This window comes from Bombus affinis, chromosome 15 (genome assembly GCF_024516045.1).
Source record: "Bombus affinis isolate iyBomAffi1 chromosome 15, iyBomAffi1.2, whole genome shotgun sequence".
NCBI lineage: Eukaryota > Metazoa > Arthropoda > Insecta > Hymenoptera > Apidae > Bombus > Bombus affinis.
This window is the reverse complement of record NC_066358.1, coordinates 2,968,889-2,992,650: the sequence shown is the minus strand read 5'-3', so window position 1 is coordinate 2,992,650 and position 23,762 is coordinate 2,968,889. Positions and strand designations below refer to the sequence as shown.

Sequence of the window (23,762 nt, the reverse complement as noted above, 5' to 3'; positions counted from 1 at the left end):
CAACTGGACATTTTTCTGACAAGCAATATTATTACATAGTAATGTAGATATTTTGCAAGTAATGGAGAGTAATGGATTAATAACATTGGTTTCGTATCTGATTTCAGATTCTACTGGGATCTCTGCATGCTCCTCCTGCTGGTAGCTAATCTGATAATTCTGCCAGTCGCCATTAGTTTTTTCAATGACGACCTAAGCACTAGGTGGATAGCCTTCAACTGCCTTTCCGACACGATATTCCTCATAGACATTGTCGTCAACTTCAGGACAGGTGAGTACACATACGCAACTCATGTAATTTGAAACTAAAAAAATTTAATCTTAAAAAGTGCACGTAATAATTAGTCGCGCACAATAAAATATCCTAATCAATTTATCCAAACGTCCAAAAGCACAAATAACATTTAATGTAACGTTTTAGAGAGCAAGATAATCAATAATAATCAGTGTACCAGTTAAAATAACGAAAACTGAGAAGCAGAAAAATAACGATTTATCAAAACCACGACAGTAAAGATTGTAAGCTATCTAAAGAAAAGAGATAAAAACGAGAAAAATTACAATGTTCGCTCTCGCAGAAGGAATACAAATGTTCTGTACTAAAAATTCAACATAAATACATATTCAACATTGCCGGAATCTGTATTTTAGTATACAATCTGTACACATAATATAAAAGGAAGAAAAAAATCAAAAAAGCTGGTTATATCTTTCAGCAAACTTCGTTTTCCTATGAAACACTGTTTCAACCATTTCGAAATCATAAAATATTCGACAGTTATCTTTTTGCTTGCATATTTGTTTACTCAGAGAATTTCTATCCGTAATATAAATACAATTTTTGCGTAGGTTCATATTTTATCAACGCAAATTAAAAAGATAATCCAAATAGAAATCTGTTTCGCCTACTGAAAGTTATAGTTTGCACTTCATTTTGGATATTTCATATATTTTTGCGTATTCTATTCATCCTGTTCATTTGTGTATGTTGAAATATTGCATAAATGCATAAAAGTCAGCAGTCTAGATATAACAATCACCAATCGGTCACTAAAGACACATTCATACAATTTAAAGTCGCACGATAATAAAAAAGAAGGAGGCAAACCTAGGGAATCGAAGACCATTTGCTAACGCGAATCTCGTCGTCTAAAAAGTTTCTCATTCCAATTGAGCTCCGTCCGCTTGCTCGTTTCAAAGCCTTATCGGCGGTGTGCTGAAGTATTCAGCTAAAATCGTTCGATCCCCAGGTACAAAAAGAAGCGACGGAAAGACTTGGCATTTTGCTGGACGATCACATCGGGACTAATGGTAACCTCGTGTCCGCGGAAGGGGAAGCCAGAAGCGATGCAAAGTTTGCATTGTCGCGTGCACGTCGGGAAAAGGACATTGAGGAAAGAATGGTCGACCTCGTTCCTCTTCTCATTTTTCTGTCGCCCATTCCATGCTCCTCTCATCGGGCCAACCCAAATCTCTACTTCCTCCCTAAACGACCGACGGGACGATTCAGTTAACTATACCACGCATTCTCGTTTTCATGTGCAGCTACGTGAATGTTGAAAATTATATGAAAAGTCGTGTTCTTTTAATACATGTCTTTTCTAGTATGAGGAAGAAGGATTTTTTGTTTCAAGGAATTTCGAGGTTTGTGTCCTGTAGTGGAATAATAATATTAGCAACATACAATAAATGCGATTTTATTAAATCACAAATGTCTAAAGGGGTACATCTTTCCTATAGATATTCGTCAGTTGTTTTTGTAAGGAGTTCATCATTATCCTTCCAGGCTTTGAAAAGGTCTCAAAGATGCTAAACGTTCTACAAAACAAAAAAAAAAAAAGAAAAAAAAAGGGAGATTCAATACATAGAATTGGAAATATGATTCCTATTTTTTCCTCTGTGATCCACTTGGAATAACGAAGATATTTCATATCTCGAAAAAAAATTCATATCTATGTGAAGGTAATTAAAAAAATGTAACCTAGATAGAAAATTGTTTTGTACGTTAAATGTTCTAAGCACAATACATATATTCCGTGTATTTTTGCATTTTCAAATTTTTACATAAAAATCCGCCAACTAATTATCACATGTTCGCTATTGATTAACAGCTAAATAGAATAGATAGAATTTTATTCGAAAAATTCCCGCAGCAGAATTTTCCATGTTTTCCTCCATTTGGTTATAATATTGGTTAATATTGTTGCGAAAAGGCTTCCAGCTGCAGCCCCCTTTGAGATAACGTCAGTGTCACCGCCTTCAGAAAGCTCGGTAGAAATTTGAAAAGAAGAAACTTGTAATTGTTGACATTAAAGGGAAGGTTGCTGTCGGGAGAATCGTGAAAGGGAACGAACAAAAGCATGGAACCGAGCGAATCGTGGCTTTAACGCGAATCGATTACATTTTTATGAAGTTACATTCCGATGCGGGACTGGAGGATCCAATTTCGTTTTATCAAAGGCGGTTTGAATAACGGAAAATAGACTGAAAGAGCTAATTCCTACAAAGGAAATTGTACGAATTCTTTAATCACATTTAGAACATCAGGAGGATTATTTTATTACTATTCGATAATATTAAAATACAAAATTTTGTTTAATTTATACTTATTTCTAGTGGTCAATTGCGATTCTTTACAAAAAGTTTTCCTCGCTGCAATACATTTTGCAAGCCAAGATGCTTGCACACTTGAATACAATAAATAATACTAAGAACTACTTCGTTTCGAGTTTTCCTATATATCAAAAAATATATTGCCCACGTTCTCAAGTACGTACAGAAATAATTTCCATGATATCAAGAGATCTTGATATTGTTTACTATATTCAAGTTTCCTTTAGTATTGCGTCCATCTCATTGTCCACTGCTTCAACCCGCTTTCAATTACGACTCAAATAATTGAATTCGCTAAGTATCGACCAATAGCAAACACACTATTCGAAAACATCCTAGAACCGCTTCTCCATTGGAAACCTATCGAGAGAACCTACACATCAAGAGCTTCCTAAATGCATCGTCGGCGGTTATTAAATCTAGAAGGGAAACGTCGCGGTGGAGGCACGTTCGGTTGGCAACCCTTCAAGCGAGAACAGGTTCCGTGCAATAATAACATTGCTCGACACGTATAGTGGCTCAGACGTTTTCGTTATTGTCGGGGGATTAATTTGAAACGCGTTTGAGTTGGATCCCAGAAACGGAGGGAAATTAGGTCACGTGCCGTGTCCGATGTGAACCATTGTACGCGTTAAACACTGCACGTGAACTGCGTCGATTTGCGATTGTCGCGAATTCTTGAACCAGATTAACAGTCGTTGACCAATATTGCGTTCCGCGTGACGAATATTAACGACTGGACACTAGGTGGACCGGATACGGTCGATAAAGAAATGAAATGTTTGGATGCTAATGAGGCGACCGTTTGTGGTAAAAATAGAATGTCGTTGGAGTTGTTAGATATATTTATTATTTCTGCATTGAAATGTTTTACGATGATATAATAGAATTTGGAAAAATAAGGATCTACAAGTGGAAGGATGGATCTATAACGTTAATGAAGTGAAACAAGAAATTCTTGGTTAATATAGAGCTAAATATGAGGGAAATTGTTAGATTTGATCGTTTTTGTCTTGAAACGTCTTATGATAATGTAGGTAATGAAATTTGGAGATTAAATTTTTAAAAAACTGAGAAATCTAAAAGTGGATGGGTTTATTAATTGAGAGATTAATTGAGAAAATCAATGTAGATCATGGAATCTATTATATTTGTTGGAATAAAATATGAAGCTATATTTAACAATAACTAAATTACCACGTTACATGTAAATACCGAAATTGATCTATCGATACAATAAGTCGATCAAAGAGATCTAAGAAAATAATATGAAAAAATCAAAATTTTATCATATGAAATTATCCACATAACAATTTTTACAAAAAGTTTCTAGATGGATGACAAAATACTCAAACCGTCTAGGTAAATGTTAGCTTAGATAATTTTCAATCCTCGAGGGATTGAGAAAATCAATGAGAAGATGAACACATACAGAAATAGTTATCTGCTGGCAAATGTGAGAAAAGCCACATTATAAACTTCAGGGTACCAACATGCAATTGCATATACATATAAATTATACACTGAACTATCTCTCTTAGTTCAACCATCCAAAGTGGCACTATTGATCCTTCCACTTCTATCTATTTGTGTTAATTCGCTGTTAGAGTTTCTATTTATTTCTGAAAGTCCACTTATTGCGATCAAAGCGTAATCACCAACTCACTGAGGCTTTTTAGAAACTTCAAAGTAACATTCAATGTAAATATAGATGTGTTGTAGAGGAACGTAATTGCAGAAAAATTCTACAACGTGTGTGGTTTCAGATCTACGAAACGTTTGTTACTTTAAAAATCAATTAATAATTTTTATAAAATGTGATTTATATCGAAAGTTAGTATTTAAGAACTTTAGAACGCTTGTATACTTAAAAAATTAAGAATTACGTAAAGATTGCTGTTTTCATACAAATATAATAATTAATTTGGAAATACTAAATTTGTCAACTATCTTACTAAAGATCTTTCTATATTAAACATTTTATTGAAATATTTTCCTTTATAAAAAATCTTATTAAAAAATATTTCTTTGTCAGAAATTTAATGAAGGAAATTATATCATAATTTTAAGTTAAAAAATATTCTAATTATCAATTTCTTGATTCTCGCAATTCCTTTCTTAAATTAATTAAAAGATTTTAAAAGCAATAAGAATAATTAACAACAATTTATTTCTTAAACACATAAGAGATAAAAGAAAATAAAGAATAAGTAATGTCTGATTCGATGAAGGTTAAAATGTGTATTATTTGTGTTGCTTCCAGGCATAATGCAACAGGATAACGCGGAACAAGTGATCCTGGACCCGAAGTTAATCGCGAAACACTACCTCAGGACTTGGTTCTTTCTCGACCTCATTTCCTCCATACCACTAGACTACATTTTCCTCATATTTAATCAAGTAAGTGCATATTAATTATCCTCACTCTGGTGTACATATTTCTTGCATTAATTCGTTAAGCCAGAGTTGTGTTTTAGTTTCTCTGCAAACTCGATTTATGTAATTAATCTGTTTACACGAGCCTTGACGAGATACGTAACATTTCAACGTATAATCTTTCCAGCTGCGTAAATAAATTAATCATAGCTGTTTCTTGGTACACGAGACCAATATTTCAATTCTTTGTATTCCTACGACGCTTAATTTTTTGTTCTTTATTTCGGTGTTAAGTTAACATTAATTTACATCCTGAACAGTAAGTAACATCTTGAAAGTCAGTGTGACTTCCAACTGCTCACTTTAAGAGAAAATTAATTCGTTGCAGTTTATTCGGCACATGATCTCTGTCAGTGAGATACAAATGTAAACAATTTGGATTCGTGGAATAGAATGATCGTAATACTTTGTAAATATTTGTATAATTTCAATGTTTTCTTATACCTAAGTCAGTGTTTCTATTCAATTGTGAAATTCCGTTAAACGTAATACACTTCGATGAGATCATCTGTGAATGAGAGCTGTTTAAAACGACGTACACATGAAATATTAATATTAAACAAAGTTAAAAGCTTTTCAAACAATTTCATTCTTGTTTTCTAATTGATTTTTCTCGCAACTTCAAATTTTTCGTTAATACCGCGTTAACGTAAAGTGCTAATTCGAAAACTACTACTTGTAAAAATAATAAAATGAATAAACCAAATAATACAATACAACAACCAGGAAAAATTACAGCGTTATTTAAAATAAGAATAGTGCTCGTTAAATTGACCTTACGATCGTTACTTTCAAACTTTGTAGCAAAATTACTCTCGCAACTTACAACCCTTTACCAATTTTTCTAAAGGATTCCTTTAGAAGCTTCAGGCTTAATTAACTCTATCTTGACAACGCGCTATAATATCCATGAAAATCCCGGTAGACTAGACAACGCAAACTCGGTTTAAACCGCTCTCATTTACTCCCGATAGCGGCAAGCTGAGATTCAATTCCACGCAGCTTTGATGGGCCGCGTAGAGAACCAACGTTCCCATAGGATAATCGTCTGAATCGTCAGTTTCAGGACTTTAGCGAGTCCTTCCAGATCCTGCATGCTGGCCGTGCTCTCAGGATCCTCAGGCTTGCGAAACTGTTGTCGCTGGTTAGGTTACTACGATTGTCAAGACTGGTGCGGTATGTCTCGCAATGGGAAGAGGTCTATGTGAGTGTTTACCATTGTTTCTTATACCAAGCACCGTATATATATATATATCTTTTTTTTCATTTGATATTCTATTTATATATAGTATATATATATACATACATATATATATACACCTCATATAATATACCCACAGCTCGTGTGATCCTTGTACAAAAATATGAAAGAAACCAAGCGTCTCGTCGTCGTGTCTTTTATTTGTCAGTTTCAACAAGTGACTGACTCTTTCTTTTGTCTCTCTCTATTTATATATACATATATATATATATCTATATATATTTATATATCTATATTTATTTATTTTTTATCTTTACAACCTCCCTATCTGGCCGCGCTGTCTGTCTGTACAGCTTTGCGTCGCCGTTCGTTGCAATGTTTCCTTTTTATCTACGACGATGATGGGGCCTGGCTGGTCCCTCGTGGTTTCCATTCTTTTTTCATACGCGTACAATTACGTATACCGTGTATACGTTTGATGCCACATGTACTACACGGTCAGTTTTTGGAACTGTCTGCTTTTACAGAGCATCAATTCCGTGTTTTGTCGCAGAATATATGATATATATATAATAACGTATGTAATATAGCGTGTGTGTTCATCACGGGATGGTAAAAAAAAAAAGAGAAAAACTGAAGGTAAATAAAAAAATTAAAGGAGCCCGATGCAAGTCCCTGTATACGTTGTCCGTCCAAGGACAATGATCTGATGTTATACAATACATACTTACATACATTTATACATGCGCATAGGTATAGGCTTATGAAAAAATTCATAAATATTCTTAATAGAGAACATAAGATTACGTAATACGAGAAACAGAATGGACGTGACCGTTCGAGTTAGGAGAAGTTCTCACACCAGTGGTGGATCTCCTTTCGTTACATTCACGGACAGTCCCACAAACTTTTTCTCAGCCGGTCTGCCCACGTGTCTGGGTGAACTACGTCTCGTTTACAGCAAAGGCGAAAAAGCTTCGCCTCGACCAATTAATTCCGAATTTTATATGGGTAGAATTTTCGTCGGGACCAGCATCCAGGCTCTCCCATCTGTTTTTCTTTTTGTTCTTTTAGTTTTTCTATCTTTTTCTTTTTTTTTTCTTTGGTTCTGATTTTCGTTAGGCGACAGATTGAGCGAAACACAGCGAGGCCGCGCGTCTATCTTCCACCATTGCGGGGAATACCTCGCAACAAACAAACTTCTTACACTAAAAACACATAAGAAAACACATACACGTATATAATTATACACATCTCCGTCTGCTCGTTATGTATATTTATTATACCAATTGACAGCGTCTCCGCGGTTCTTACTCAATCGCAAATGTCTTCAGTATTTCCGTGAAAGAAAGTCTGTAAAAAATCCTCCGTGTCTCTTCCTTTGACGCGATTACCACTTGTACAATGACCTGTTTTATGATCTCTTACTTGCGTCGATGTGTGATATTGTTACAATAATGTCTTCTTCAATTTAAATGTTATTTAATGATGATATGACTAGTTGATGTTGTTTCGAGCGTTGTTCGAATTGGGAAGTTTATCTAGTTCGTGCATATTTATACATTTATGAAAAATTTAAATCTATAAAGTGAATAGAATACACATAACGTATAGTAAGTTCCATCGATTTCGTTGTGCTCGTAAGAATATGAATATCCATAAATGTCCTCAGTCTTCTAATTTATTTTATAAATAAATTTATTCACTTTCATTTAAACTAAAATTTGATAGAATTATGTAGTGGTTTATTTTTAGAACGTTGAAAGTCTGAGAAAAGTTCTAAGTATTATGTGAGAATTAAAAGTCTAGAAAATCGATGATAATAGTGACAATGTTAGACATTAGCAATTCTTAACACGAATTTTCATAAAAAATATTTATAATCGTGCATCTCAACAAGCGAGACAATTCTTCCAAGTGCCTAACGATAAGAACATTTCATAACCGTTCCAATCTCTGAGCAGTCAACGCCTTATACGTAATTGCTTTTCACAGACGCTCGGAACTCGCAAGTCTTCCAAGTATCAATTTAACCAAACTCCCTTAATAATTTTCCTCAGATCTCCCAATTTCGAACAAAAATGATATTTCTCTAATTATATAACTCTTAACTCATTCTTTAATTTCGACGATATACGAACACGAGAAATTTCTCTAATATGTACAAGTGGCACGTGAGAAGAGTCCAATTTTATATAAAATCACACATACATACACACACACACACACACACACACACACACGTGCATGAGAGCTGGCGAGGGCAGGCCGTGAATTTCCGTACAGAAACATATATCGTTGATATATTTCCGTCGAAGACGGTTTCTCGAGTATGTTTCCGGTCGAATAGGCGTTCTCGCGAGGGTGTTCCACCGGCCAGATCGTGTCTCGTTAGCGATAGGTAAGTAGTTACTCTCTTCGAGCGGAATTCCTCCTCTGGCTCGATCTTCCATGATCCATACGTATGTATGTGTATGTGCATTAAAGCAATGTACTCTCGATTATTCGTACGCGAATTATTTTTATACGACTGTTCCGAGCATCTGGCCACGAGAGAGAGAGAATCGTGTTCCCAAGCCAGACGCGCACAATGGGAATTCGGATCGTTTCCTCTGTGAATTTTAAAATGGGTCGAGGAAGCGTTCTCTCCAATTCGTTCGATCGGATCTTGGCGTAACACGCCACTATTGTGTTGCTCAGTAAGTTCTGCCTTTCTTTTTTTTTTCTGTTCTGCGACTCATCTGCATGAAACACGCGAATAATCTTGTCGTAACTGAAAAATTACATTATAAGATATATATACATATTTTGAAGTTGTGCTTAATACACCTTTATATATGAAAACTCTATTACGGCAGAGTTTATTCGTATTATAAGCCACGTATTAACACATTACGTACAAGTAAGAGCTCCATAACAAACAGTACACTGAGAAAACTAACTAAAGAGATTAATGCGATTCCACGAGACAGGACACTTTATAGCTGCGACCAAGGAGAAAACGAAACTTTCACATTGATCAGAAATCATTGAGAAAGCACTCGTTCGTTCATTAGACAAGGCAAAACTATGCAATGTTTCGTACGTAGTACGTAATGGGTTAATTTAAAACGGGGAAAACGTAAAGATGATTAAATATATCGTGGAATATGTCAACGAGAGGGTATACATGGAGGATGTGTCGAAGGATCTAGCCGAGGACCTGCTCGAACGTAACTGTCACACTTTTTACCCTTTTATATATTTTCCTTCTCTTCCTTTTTTATATACAGTAATTCACGAAAGTATTTGGACACCTATCATAGGAAATTTTTGTAAATATATTATGTGTATTATACAAAACATTTTTCTTATAATGAGACGTGATTGTTATGGTTATAGTGGTAGAATTTGGTATCTGAGAATGTATAATGTATATAGAAATTATAAGACATATAAATTAGTATATAGCATGAACAGTTGCCTTATAATTAGTGTTAAAAGTGATCCTATTAAATACAGAGACTTATTGATAGAACGAATGTTGTGTCTGTTTAAATCATTCAAATAATTTTGCAACCATAACGAAGTGTATTTCTGCAATAAATATTACGAAACTGCTATGTACATTTTCAGATTTCTTTCAAACTTTACCAATGTGATTATGTCGTGTGTCATAAAAAAGTTTCTGCAAAAACATTCGTAATAAGTTCGAAAAAAGTTTCTACAAGTATTGAACACTTACCATAGAATACTTGTGTGTCTGTATCATGCGTGTTATGAAAATATTTTGAAATTTCATTAGCACTGCAATGAGACACGAATATTATGATTACATTGATCAAATCTAAGAATATATATATATGTATAGAAATTACAAGATATTTATTGCAGGCATATATTCGATAAAAAATTAGTAATGTTCATTAATATAACAAATAATTGTCTATTTAAATACTTTTATGGTCTCTGCAAAATGAATTGTACTAAACAGCTTATAATTTCTATATATATATATATATATTCATATTTCTTTTAGACTTTATCACACAGATATAATATAATATATATAATATATTACATATAATATGTTCATAAAATGTGTGTATAAGTGTTCGAATATTTTTGTGAGCCACTGTATAAAGGTCACGTCTCGGTATTTATATTCACGTATGATTTTTTAAGAGTCCTTTCTATGTCAGTTTGATTGTGTCTTGCCTTTAGCGTGAGCCGTGGCGCAACGAACAGACCAACGAATCAATCAGGCTTTCCGTCCAATCTCGAAAGAGCAACCTTTTTTCTAATCACCGTAATTATACTCTGAATGTTACTTGCGCTTGTGTTTGAGAACGTCTTGTTGCCTCCCTCTGTGCTTTTGTTTTATCTATCCCTAATCTTTTTTCCGTTCTGTTCGACGAGAGCCAGAATTCGTCGAGGCGAGCTTGCGTCGCGTGGTTCAATCATCGCTTCAATCACCGTCAGTCTCAGAAGATCCTAATCTTGTTAGTTCAAACAGAATGTTCAGGTTAAGAAAATTGCGTCGCAATCGAAACGCCGATGATATCGCGGTGATTTTCTCGTGTTTGATGTCTTTTTCCCTTTTTCTTTTTTTCTTTCGAATCGTCGTGATTCCGATGTTAAAAGGATTCGTGTGCTTTTAATCTTGCCTAAGGGAGATCTTGAAATAGTTCAAGGTACGTGGATTGTAACAAATCTTGGATTCTAAATTTTGGATATTATCATTATGTATATTGAGTTTTGTAAAATTCTAAAAGATAAGTAAAAATTTTAAATCCCTGAAGAATCTTAAAGTTCTTAGAGCTCTTAGAATTCTAAAAAGGGATACTAAAATCCAAGAAAACCTAAAATTCTAAAAAACTCGTAACGTCAAAAAAGAAGTTTCAATACAAATCTTTAAATAATAAAACAGTATAAATTCTATAGGAATTTGTACAGTCTGGAGTTGAAATGTTAACATAAATAGAGTGTGTCATAATTCGTGATGCAAGTGCATTCTATTCTAAATAAATCGAAATGATAAAATAACCTTTCCTCGTATTTGTTATATCTAAAATATAAATATAATAGCAATTTATAACGAAAACAATTACATAAAATGACAGACATAAATGTCAGAGTACGCGATTGAATTTCAAAGTTATATTTCTGGGAAACGAAGCTCCATGCAACAAAAAATTATTCTTCAATTTCAATTTATTTCGAGCCATGGAATCTACCGTACTCGCTTTATGCCACGAATTCTCTGTGAATTCTATATAAATCTCTCTTTCGTTAAATTTTAATTTACTTTCCAAATATTTATTTTAGATTTTGTTTAAGTATATAATATTGAAAATATTGAAAGTACACGAAACCTCTAACATCTTTAAACTTCGTAACGAAAAAGTATTTCAGATTGATTGCCCGGATCATCCGTTATAAGATTCGATGAAGGATCAAACCGAGATCAGTTTTGAGTTAGAAAATCGAGGAAATAAGGGACCGGTAATTTCCTTAATTGACATCCTTCGTACTATCACGGTATTAAAATCGGATATTCTTCGACTATCTCAGCTTAATCGATTCACAACTTCGGTTTTAACGAGCACGATTATAAGGAACGCAGGAAATTGCTGACTGCGGTTGCTACTATCGGTGATCAAATCATCTTGATATTCGAAAAAGACGTGAATAATTGAAACACCAATCTCATCATTAGTCATCATCTGCATCGTTCGACGATATTGGACACCTGTAGCAAACCTAATTCTTGTTGTTTCAGTAAGAAAAAGCTTCTTTAGATTTGTTTTCTATCTCGATTGAAATTATCTTCAAGGAATTTACATAAAATAATAAAATAATTTAATCGTGTGTGAGAAATTCGTGTTCTGAAAGAATTGATTGAAAATTGCAGAATTTTCGTTATTTCCTACCATATAAAACAAGTTACAGAATAGTCAATACATAAATTGTCGAAACACGCGTATTATTTCTATTCTATTGAATTCCATTCTACGATTTAAAAGTTAGAAATTGCAGGATATACAAGTATTCCAGAATCTTCATGAATTGTAAAAATTTGTGAATTGCAAATTGTCGAATATCTAAAACAGTTCTACAGATGTCCTCAACCATAGATTGATATCATTGGATCGTAGATAACCAAACCTTTCCATTTTAAATGAAATTTTTGGGTCAGATTTATATTTATAAATTTGATTTAGATCACGTTCAATTCTATATCTTATTGTATAAAATACAGAGCGAAAATTAAGAAGAAATATTCCAAAGTTAAGTGACTTGACTCAAATTATTATGAATGGTATACGATCCAACAATACCATTTTTACCATCGTTAAATAAAATATTATCATTAACAAATTATATAATACATTATGCACATTATTACTGATAATATTAACTATCATTAATTATCGTTTCATCAAAAGATCCATATACCATCGTCCTAAATTTCTAGAATAATATTCGAAAACGTTGACCCATTTTCGTTTCTGTTAGTTTGCCGAAAATGCAAGCGTTCCGCGAAAACGTCGGATTGTTGTGACACGTCGTTTCTCCGAAAATCATGCGATTTCGCGGAGGTAGTCCCGCAGAGCGGAAAATGTTCCGGAGAAAGCCGATCACCAGACCGTTTCCACGAAAGATTCTTCCGTGTATCTTGGTCATGCAGCAGCATTGGTGGATTAGCTAAAAATAGCACGTGTAATGATACACTGCACACTTGGGCGTACTTAAAACTGATTTATAACGACGCTCCAGTTCAGTTACCCTAGGGATTAACTTCAGATTTAGACCCTAGACTCTGATTCGCGGCAAATGGTCCAGCCACGATGGATTCACGGTCGTACGGGTGTTACTCGATCCTCCGAAGTTTGATTTATTAGTTTGAAAGCGAATATACGATGAATGGAATGAATGAAATCCATCGAACATAAGTTTTTTATTGACTGTAGTTTTGGAATGTGAATTCATAGTCGAACTTGACTTGTAATTTAACGAGGAGGTTTATGATAATTTCTTATTCTTTTTTTTTTTTTTTTTTTCGTTCTAGTAATTCTTAGAATATTGTGTGGAGAATACGATTTTTATACGCTTTTGTACTTTTAATTTCTCTATTACAATTTGTCACTTTTATTCATCTTAACATTCGGAATTATATTTACAAATGAATATTCCAAGTCTCGTTTAAAATTAAAATCTACGTATTTTAAATTATATCGAAACAATCTTTTAATTCTAGATTATGATATCGTGTTACAATATATACATATTATGATCGATTATTGTCAACCGATTACAAATTGTAAACCAAATGTTGAACGTTTTAGAATTTCTTCGGGTCTGGGCTATCAGTTCAAATCGTCACAATATTTTGTTTATTAATACCATGAACAAGAATCAACGAGGATTATCTAACTGGACCATAAACTCTGTTATTCTGTAGTCTACAGTATTTGATTATACTTATTTTTTTACTGACTGTATCATCACACAATCAGTTAGTGCCAGTCTTGAGTATCTCGGGACTAATATGAGACTAGACTACTAGAACGAGCCAAATATTACAGATTTCCTATTATTATTACAATCCCTAGAACTCTTATAATTAATTAATTATCAAATAAACTTTAATATTCAAATAAAATTTATGAAACAGGCAATCAATTATTTCATGTTTAAAGAGCCAAAAACCATACAGTCTTCTATATTCCAATGAGTGATATAAGAAGTAATCTTCTCTTTTACAACCTCAAACTTATAATTAGCTACTATCTGATACATTTTTGTCAGAAGAAACTTATAAATTTATCCTCCGCGTTCTTGAAACAAGCGTTGGATAAATAAAACAAGAAACAAAAAATGAAAAAAAAGAGGAGTATAATTAAAGGCAATTTATCCTTTATAGTACAATTGGTCTTGAATAATTTTTTTAATTTTCGGTACAGTCTAGTCTTGAAAGTGCCGGGACCAATTCCAGACTGGACCATCACTACCGTGAAAAATTTACGAACTGTACACACGAAAACCTACGAAAGAAACCAAAAATAATCTCTGCATAGCGAGGGAGCTCGCGAACTCTTCCCAACACATCCAAGACACGCAGAACAACACTTCAAAAAAAAAAAAAAAAAAAAGAAAACAACTAAAAAAATATTTAAAAAATCCAAGTAGTAGGCGTATTGCGAGAACACGTTTCCGAATGGGTTTGCAGATCCCCCTTTATCAACAGCCGGAGAGGCACTACGAGCGTCGGGCGACACCGCCCCAACCAGACCGAACCAGCAAGGTGTGCCTGCCTAGTAACCCCGAAACCAAGGCCAAATGCCCTTTCTTGATTCAAGCGTTCGTTAACTTAAAACTTAATGTTTCTACGTATAAATATAAATACATATATACATATATATATATATACGTTAGATCATTACTAATATTATCTACTTATATATATACATATATATATAGTAAATTTTTGTTACGGTTACTGATTATCGTTACGATGTTTATTATGGCCGTTTTTTTACGATTGATTGATTATTCGTTGTCGTTTGGTTTGGAAGTTCCTATATATTATCATAGAGAGAACGTGCATAGTCTTGCCGTGTGATCTTCATTTTTTATTTTTCTTTTTTTTCATTTGTTCTGTTCAGTCTCAGTATCGAAGGATACTGTTTTGATACACCATACACCACGCCTTAATGATACATACGTACATACATATACAGAGTTATACACAAGCATATATATATATACAGAGTTTTAGATCCCGATTTTCTAAAAGAAAGCGAAGCCGATCAAGAGCTTTCTTACGCAGCGTGGCTGTATCGTGATCGATTTCTTATTTATTTTTATCCTTTAGTTTCTGTTTTTTTCATTTATCTTGTACATGTATATTTCGTTTCTTGGTTTGTTTCCTTGTCTTTTTAGTTTCGTTTCTTAGAGATCGATGTTGTTGCACGATGACATAGAGGTGTGAGATGACGAATGAAATATTATAGAGGATAGAGAAATTTCGTTCTGTTCGTTTCTGTGTCTGTGTCTTGCATCGTGACAGATTACTTGACATGCGCCCGATCTTTCATAGTACATACGAATTTAATTAAACCGTCGAGAGCGAAGTGTCTCGTTCTGTGGATCGTTCGAAAACGTGGTAGAAAGCGTCGAGAGGCAAACTTGAGAGAATCTCCGAGTCAGAGATATCAACCTTAGACATTGAAGAAGCCTTTATTCCCGTTTCAATTTTCGTGAAACAAGCTCTTGATCCGGCTAGCATATAGTCCCGTAGTCCCGACAATACTAAGTGTCACATGGATCATGTAGAATCCCAAATTGACAGTCGAATTAAATTTTAAAAACAACGAACACGAATCCAGACACAAAGTATCCATGTTACACTGACTAGCTCGATCCTTATGAAAGTTCTTAGGAACGATTTGGTATGACATGTTGTCATGTATATTTTTTTCTGCCGAATTTTGTTGGAAAAATCCCTTCAACCGTTAGGTACTAACATGCGTTTCGTTTTTAATATATAGTCATTGAGTCGTGTCGAATACTGGGCATCTCAACAAGCAATTTCAATGTTTCTCGATACAATCTCGATGATATTGGTTCTTCATTTTGGATCGTCATCGTGTCTCTGTGTTCCAATTGCATAACTTTTCAAACTGAAGTGACTATATAACGAGGTGCGCATGTATATCGACCATGTGGATCGATAGTCGTTAATGTTTGTTTCATATGGAGAACGATTTCTGCATATAGAGAGAAAGTGAAACAGAAAACGAGAGTATGCATGTAATTGTTTCTATTTCGTGATGTATCATGAAACTAACGATGGTGATAGCTGAACCAAGCACGCAGTAGACACGATGATAATTAAGAATCAAGAATTCTCTTCGACTTTAAAAAAACGAAAATTTTTTTCTTCTATAACGAACGAGTTACGTATGAAAAGCTAAGGAAAAAGAAAAAAGAAAGGACGATGGAATGAAAAGAAAAGAAAAGAAAAGAGAAAGATCCATTCCCGAACAAAAGACTCAGGAAATACTGTCTGAGGTATTCGACACGACACGCTATCCATATGGCTGCTCTACAGACGAGAAAGTTGGTTGGATTGACCGTAGGTCTGCCTGTGAGTGTTAGGTGTATATTAACCCTATTTGCCCGACATTTTTTTGGCGATGTGCCCGTATTCAGTGTGCTCCTACGTTTTATTCTTCCATTCAGCCCTATATATCATCCCTATGTCATCCCAAGAACCACTCGATCTACCCCATTTGGTACGGAGACGAATTTTTCTCTGATCCAGTTGCGTCTCGTTCCCACATTTGCGTTTTGCTTGCTGTTCTATGTCGTTTAAATGCCTGATTTTTTCAGAGTTTAGACGTTTCTAAACGTATTTTGTTCTCCTTGATTCCTTCGTCGACCACTTTCGTCTCCCTTGTCGCGTTGTTTCAGTTTCATTGGCATTTTTGTTCGCTGTTGTCTCCGCCTGTTCAAGTAGGAAAAGGCAACGATAGACAGACGCGTCGACGAATCAATGTTTCCATCATAGATTAGTAGAAATTTTACTCCGATCGTTATATCATACTTCTTTTAGTCTGGACGAAGAAGCAGCATGCGGGTGTACTCGACGATCGATCTCCTCGGCTGTGGTCTGTATATTTGAACGAACAGTTGCACCCTGATACTCGAAACAGTTGTCCCGACCTATCTGTTGTTTTTCTCGCTTGGCAAAGTGTATTTATCGATGTATCGTTCGTTTGTTCTTTATTTCCATGGTTGCTCCTCCCGTTGTTTTACGAAGTTCTGCCTGTTTCGTGAGAATGCAGTAAGTAGATGACAGAGATCGTTCGTTGTTCAACCGAACACGATAGAATAGCTCCGATTCTCGTCTTTTGTTGCGCGTATCGTCGCGTCGACCTCGTCTTCGCGAAAAAGAACCAGAAGAAACAATCTTGAAGAGTCTCGTTTTCAACACTGAAGACTCGAATCTTACAAATCCACAGAAGGATACGAGAAGACATCTATTCGCATTTATAAGCAAACGAAAAATTTTACTTTAAAAGATATTTGAGAATATGTTTTAATTTATTATTCAAGAATATTTAACTAATTTCCTGTGTTAAATAAATTCAAATTCGAGAAAATCTTGATTTACATCCAAATTTTTCGACGACCACGCGTTAGTGTCAGTTTAAATTCAATTTCCAAGTGGTAACCAGCAACGTGGTACGCCGGTTTTCCAGCTACTCGAAAACTCTGATCGAAATTGGATCTTAGAGAACGATTAATCATAGCTGTCGCAGAGGAGTGATAAATTGCGAGAGATTCGCGCAAGTCTGTTTTTGTTCGTTGATTTCCATTCCGTCGAGACACAACCAGACGGAGGAACACGATGACCGTTGTTTCTGTAATTTTCTGCACCCTTTCGAACGAGGGTTTTAATCCGTCCGCTCAGCCACTGCGGTTAATAGGGGCGAAGAAACGAGACCAGATCTCATCGGACTCTAATAAATCATTCGATCGGTATCGTTCTTTGTTCCTGTGTTTCTTTCATTTAATCGTATTCTGTGATGGTTCTATTTTATTGCTATTATTTTCTACGCCTTCCTTCTGTGCCCAGATCGCTCGATGTTTTTTGTTTGTCATAGTGTTACTCGTGGAATATCATCAACAGTCACTTTGGTAATACAAATGGAGGCACAAAGAAAGTTATGAACTGTACGTACAAGGAAATAAATCTGTACAGAGTCTAACTGGTTGTGAAACGATATTTCTTAATTTATACGCTGGTAACTGATCTTCGTTTATTATGCACAAATGTCTGGCAATGAGACGCGGGATTCGACCGAATTATTTTATGGATCGAGTAATAGAAAAATCCAGAAATTTGTGCTAATAAAAAATTTGAACAGATGTCAACCAATTCTGTTCGACACCTTTCAATTATTGCGATGAATCTTATTGTCCTTCTACCTTTTACTTGATCCTTTCGCTCCTTTTAACAAGAGATACCAATATTCGTACACTTTTTTATTTTCTCAAGCAAAATTCAGCAAACATATTGCCTTGTGTTGAAACGTCTTTGAACTTTATCGATGAAAAAAATGTACGATCGATAATACCATCGAGGAAAAAAAACCGAAAATCGTCAGAGTTCCTCGCTTCGTCACGAGAGCTCCTCATTGATTGAAGTAACTCTCCAATTTTGTACAACGTTGCTACTAACCTGCTAAACGAAGGCAAAAGAAGTAAAAAAAGAAATAACAATCGATCTCTCGAGCCTTTTATTACGAGCTTTGACAAGAAACTGCGGCTTCACGCTTGGCGCGACTGCTGCAACGAAAGCTTTGATATTAACGAATGGCTTCTTGATTCTTACTTCTCTTTAATTCACGAACTCATTAACTCTCTCTCTCTTCTTATTAATTATTATATATTTATTCCTATTCTTATTATTACCATTCTTATTATTATTATTTCCATTACTATTAATTACTATTATTATGTGCTGTTTACGGTCAATTTGTGCATCATTTATTCTCCACGTCGTAATTTTGATCCACACTTCTGCGCCAATCCATCATCGCGTCTTGCACTCCAAGTTTGATATGATACCACCGATCACAAGAAACAAAAAATGGGAAGAAAAAATATAGTATATAAGAAAAGAACACATATAGACGAACGAACGAACGAATGAACACGAAACACCCATGTTTTAACTACAACACGATTTTTTATTTATCTTCTTTCCCTTTTCTAATCGACGATATCGTACGTCTACGTACAACTACACAGTGTTCGAGAAGAGGATGGACGATCGGAAACATATTCACCCCTCAATCGATCGATTGATTTATTCATTCACGAATGGACACAAATACTTTTCGACGATGATTCGTACACGCAACGAACGACCAACTAATAATGAGAAAACCTGTCGTTGATATACTGGCGTACTTAAGTTTACACGATTAAGCGTAGTCCTACTATGAATAAACTTGGAGAAAATGAAATGATTCTCGTGGATCGGTCGATCCCGTGTATCGATCACGATCTATGCTGACAAGTGCATAGATACGCACGAATCATAATTGAAATAAGCGAATGACGAGTGGATCTCGATGTTACATTTTTTAGGAACAGCGTCGTTCTACTTGTGTCTTCCACCTTCCTCCTTTTCTCGACGGAAAGCGTTTCTTTCACGGAATACGTTTTGCTCGACGAGAGAACAAAAAGAAAGAACGAAACGAACGAAACCGACAGTGTGCAAAGGAAAAAGAGAAAGGCAAGAAGAAAAGAAGGAAAAGGAAAAGAAAGGAAAGGAAAAAAAGAAAGAAATGAAACGGAAAAAAAGAAAGAAAGAAAGAAGAAAGAACAAGGAACTCGAATACCTAAACCGATCTTACTCCTTCTATTTTCTGTTCCCTCTCTTTTTCTCTTTTTCCCCTCACTATCTTATCTATTTCTATATTTTCTGTCTTTCTCTACCTCTTTATTACGAATCTTCTTGATAACCTGGCCCTTTTCTTACTATACGTCTTGCTATGTCCCGCTTTCTTTTGTTTCTAGATATTGCAGAACCTACAAAAAAAACGCACTGAGCGGAGGGGGCGCCTAAGTTCTGACAATATGAGTAAAAAGAAGTCCGGTTTCAGCAAAAGCGACCTTATTTTTAAGGTAACCCGCCCTAACGAATGCGCGAGCTCGCGTCCGCTCGAGGTTCGCGATCGTGTTCGTCGAACCCGCCTCGAGACCACCTTGGGTCCCGTTTTCACGAGACTCGAGCGAACCACGCCGACTCTGTCCGCCCTGTGTTCTTCTCGCAAAACCGAAACGCCAAGAAATAAAGGACTTTCTAGCGAAGAATATCCTTAAATAGATATATTACGATAAATATCTCGTTTCGTAAATATTTGATGAAACAGGGAATCGGATGAGTTCACAAACAGTACATATAGCCAGTTCCTACGAAAATGAACTGGATAATTCACGGTTGATTTGTCAGACGAATAAGTAAACGGAATGAGAGAGCATGAACAGAGGAGAAAAAGGAGAGTCAGCAGTGTGTCGTTCGATCGATGTCTCGCGAAGAACAGGAAGAGCGATCACGAGGAGGCTGGACGCAGGAGCTGTACGCTGATTGGCTCGTTGGTTTATTACAAACATTCGCTTCTACTATCCGCCGCATTATACATTACATATTACCCGCAACAATAGGCTATGCTTCTTATACATTCACCATCGGCACCCGCCTAGCGATGAGAAAGTACCAAAGTGTATTTTTATTCCTGCAAATATATATATATATAGATACATACTACTATATATGTATATATACTTTGGAGAAATTTCATCGATCAAACCCAAGTTGTAAAAAACAAAAAAGTGATATAGAAGAAATATATATATAGATAACGAGAAAAATATGTTTAAAAAACGCCCTATTCTCGAGGCAGTTAGAGCTGATTTTCTCTCTGACTCGTTTTCGAGACGATCCATCATTTCGTTGTCGAAGTTGGTGAGCTATTCGTTCCCATGCGCGAAATCAACGAAAAGAGAAACAATAGAAAAAAAATGAAATAGGAATCGTAAATAAAATACTCGACCATCGTAAAGAAGCAAACGTCTCCACGTCTAGATGCAATCGTCTACTCGTGGATCCCTCCTCTCTCTTTCTCTCGACCATCTCTTTGTCTCATCTACTTGATTTTTGTCGTGTTTTAATATATATATTTCCTTCTACTTGTCCGCTTTTCCATCCTTCGCGATTTTTTACAGAGAAAAAAGAAACCGAAAGTATTTGTCTTATTTCTTTCCGCCTGGATAGAAATACTTTATCTTTCTCTATTTCTCTCTGCTCTCGCGATCTCCTCCCTATCCAGTAAACAACCCAATCGTCACACGGCATGTGTGTTCCATTAGGACTTTCTCAACGCTTTCCAGACGACCCTCTAGTTCCATGGATCGATTGATCCGACGAGCCGGAAGAACAGATGGCCGCACTCTTTGCTACGATACCAAAAGCCACTGTCCACGCACTGTCTCTTGAAACGCTTTTTTTATCGCTAGACGGTGTGCACGATCCTTTGGAAACGAGCGCACGTTGATTGGGCGTCCCTTCTCTGTCGCTTTGTTGCAAATCGCACACTGTTGTCCGCTGTTAGCGATGGGCGGTCGACTCTCTGCCCTGGGTTTTCGCGAGACTCTCCCTTGCTCGAATTGCTTTCGATGTTTTCGGGGACGTTGGGGATCCGGGGGATATGGTGAAAATCTCTAAACGGGGTCACGAAAAATTCCGAAGAGCTTTAAGGAACCGTAAGACTTTCGTTTACTATGGAATATTTCACTCTTTTTATGTTAGGTTTAAAACTGATCGAAATATTATTTAACGATATCTCTTCAAAAATCTTGCAAAGTTAGCAAAAACGTAACTGTGGTAACTGGTTATAGTTACAGAGTTCAACGAATTTGGAGAAAACGTAGATGACAAAGAAAGTAGTGGTAGCAGTAGAAGGTAGAAGGAAAGATGGTCATCCTTTGCTTGGAGTAAACTAACGTTGTATTTAAGTGTACCGAATTCATGTTGTTGTATCTTCATCATGTAATTAGCACTTTCTTTTCAGATGTATTGAAACGTGTGGTTAATAATTAAGTAACATTAACACAAATATTCAAATATAAGTGTTTAAAGAAAAATTTAAAAATTAATATTTCTCTTTGTGAATGTAAATAGCACTCGAACTGAGAATTAATTAAAAATTGTTTCAGCAGTGATTAATAAATCAATAACATTGGAACGAATATTCTTTGCAACTGTATTACAATTAGAAAATTGATATTTGTCTTAATGAATCTAAATAACGCTCAAACTGAGAACTAATTAAACATTCTTTCAGTAAATCGCATTTTATCATAATGATCAACAAACTAGATACTGTTAAGAGAAATATTCTTTGTAACTTTATAATAATCAACTAAGAAACTTGATATTTGTCTTAATGAATCCAAACAGTACGCAGACGGAGAACTAATTAAGAATTCTTTCAGTAAATCACGTTGTACTGTGAACTAATCAGTTTTGTACTTTCTGTAAGTATGTTTCTATTCTAAGTTAAATATCTCACAAATGAAAACTAGAAAAATCAGAAATTATCTCTTTCGTATCTATAAGTATCTCTTCGTAAGACAAACCATATTAAGCGGTGTTTAATTTGTAATTTGAAATTAAAAGCTATTCTAAGAACACGGCTAACGTCTTTGAAGGCTTTTGTCTAGGCTTTTCATAGACTAGAAGCGTTCGAAGCGATTCGACACTCGCAATTACGCGTTCAATAGCGATTCGAGAACGTGTCCAGCCAATCGTCACAGCTAATCGACTTGAGAATCTACCCCCGGAGAGAATCACCCACCCCCGGGTGTCCCCCGCCTCCCAGCATTTATACGAGGCGCATCGCTGCTCTTTTTTTCTAGATGACTAACGAAAACGGAAATGAAACAAACCAGAAAAAGGAAAGGGGATAACAATTAGGGCGCATTGTATGAGAGTAGAGAGCTCGCTACCCCTGCCGCTGCTCTGCGAACCGACCTTCACCATTTTTCGCCTCCTCTCTCTGTTTTCCACACAGCCCCTTCAACCTCTGTTGCTTCTCAGCCAAGAAAAAAGAATACATGTGCACCCCTTTGTGATACTGGCTGGCTATCTGTTTTGTGGCTGCAAGCAGGCGCAAAGAAATAGAAAAAATCATAGTGAAAAGAACATATAGAAAAATTAAAAAAACAATATAGAAAAAATGCAGAAAAATAAAGAAACGGTAGCGAGAGGAAGAGGTGGCTTGCTTCTCGTTGCTTAGAGCCTGGCTTCTTTGCCGCTTCATGATTATTTGACTTGGCAGCTGGCGTTTCTTTTACGTTCTCTGTCTCTCGCTTTGTTCCTGTCTATCTCCTTCTGTCTATCAATTTTTCGTTTTGTTTCATTTCTTCCTTTTTGCTTTTCCGTTTCGCGCATCTTTTTTCTTTCTTTTTTCTTTTGTTTTGATCCGTCAGTTTATCAAGTCCCTTTATTCTTTCCCCCTTTTTCTTCTTTTTGGCTTTTTGTTTCAATCGGTTCTGCTTTTGTCATTTTGTCTCCCTCGAATTTTTGGTTTCGTTCTTTCGTTCTTACCGGTGTGTCCATCGCGATTTAGCCGTCTGAACGTCCTGGAGAACGTTCATCCCCGATTGATGATCGGTCGTCCTCCTCAATTACCCCATCGTCTCAGTGCCTCAGTTTTATTTTTGTTCCCTCGTTCGTTTGTTCGACCCCTGTCCCTCGATTCTTTTTCCATTTTTTCTTTCTCCTCGTTCTTTCTTTCAGTTTGTTCAGTTGTCGTTGCGTTGTTTCTTTTTTGTGTCATTCCTTGGTTTCTGTGTACTTTAAATTTTGTTGATTAGTAACGCTGTTGCCACACCTGTACGCGGCGCGCGCGCGACCACGAGCACGCCACTTCCAACGTGATCGAGGTGC

General features: G+C 35.7%; 1 protein-coding gene across 13 annotated transcripts in view; it reads left to right on the top strand.

Annotated features, from left to right (window-relative positions):
- The window catches only part of LOC126924936 (potassium/sodium hyperpolarization-activated cyclic nucleotide-gated channel 3), a 219,488-nt gene that overhangs the window by 178,486 nt on the left and 17,240 nt on the right, over positions 1-23,762 (top strand). For 8 of the 13 annotated variants that reach the window (XM_050739972.1, XM_050739971.1, XM_050739970.1 and 5 more), the window contains 5 exons: positions 108-271; positions 4,877-5,013; positions 6,110-6,253; positions 14,463-14,537; positions 19,829-19,936. In XM_050739972.1, the coding sequence (XP_050595929.1) occupies positions 108-271; positions 4,877-5,013; positions 6,110-6,253; positions 14,463-14,537; positions 19,829-19,936 (628 nt within the window). The remainder of the gene's footprint in view (positions 1-107; positions 272-4,876; positions 5,014-6,109; positions 6,254-14,462; positions 14,538-19,828; positions 19,937-23,762) is intronic. The other 5 variants (XM_050739976.1, XM_050739978.1, XM_050739980.1 and 2 more) reach the window with 3 other exon arrangements.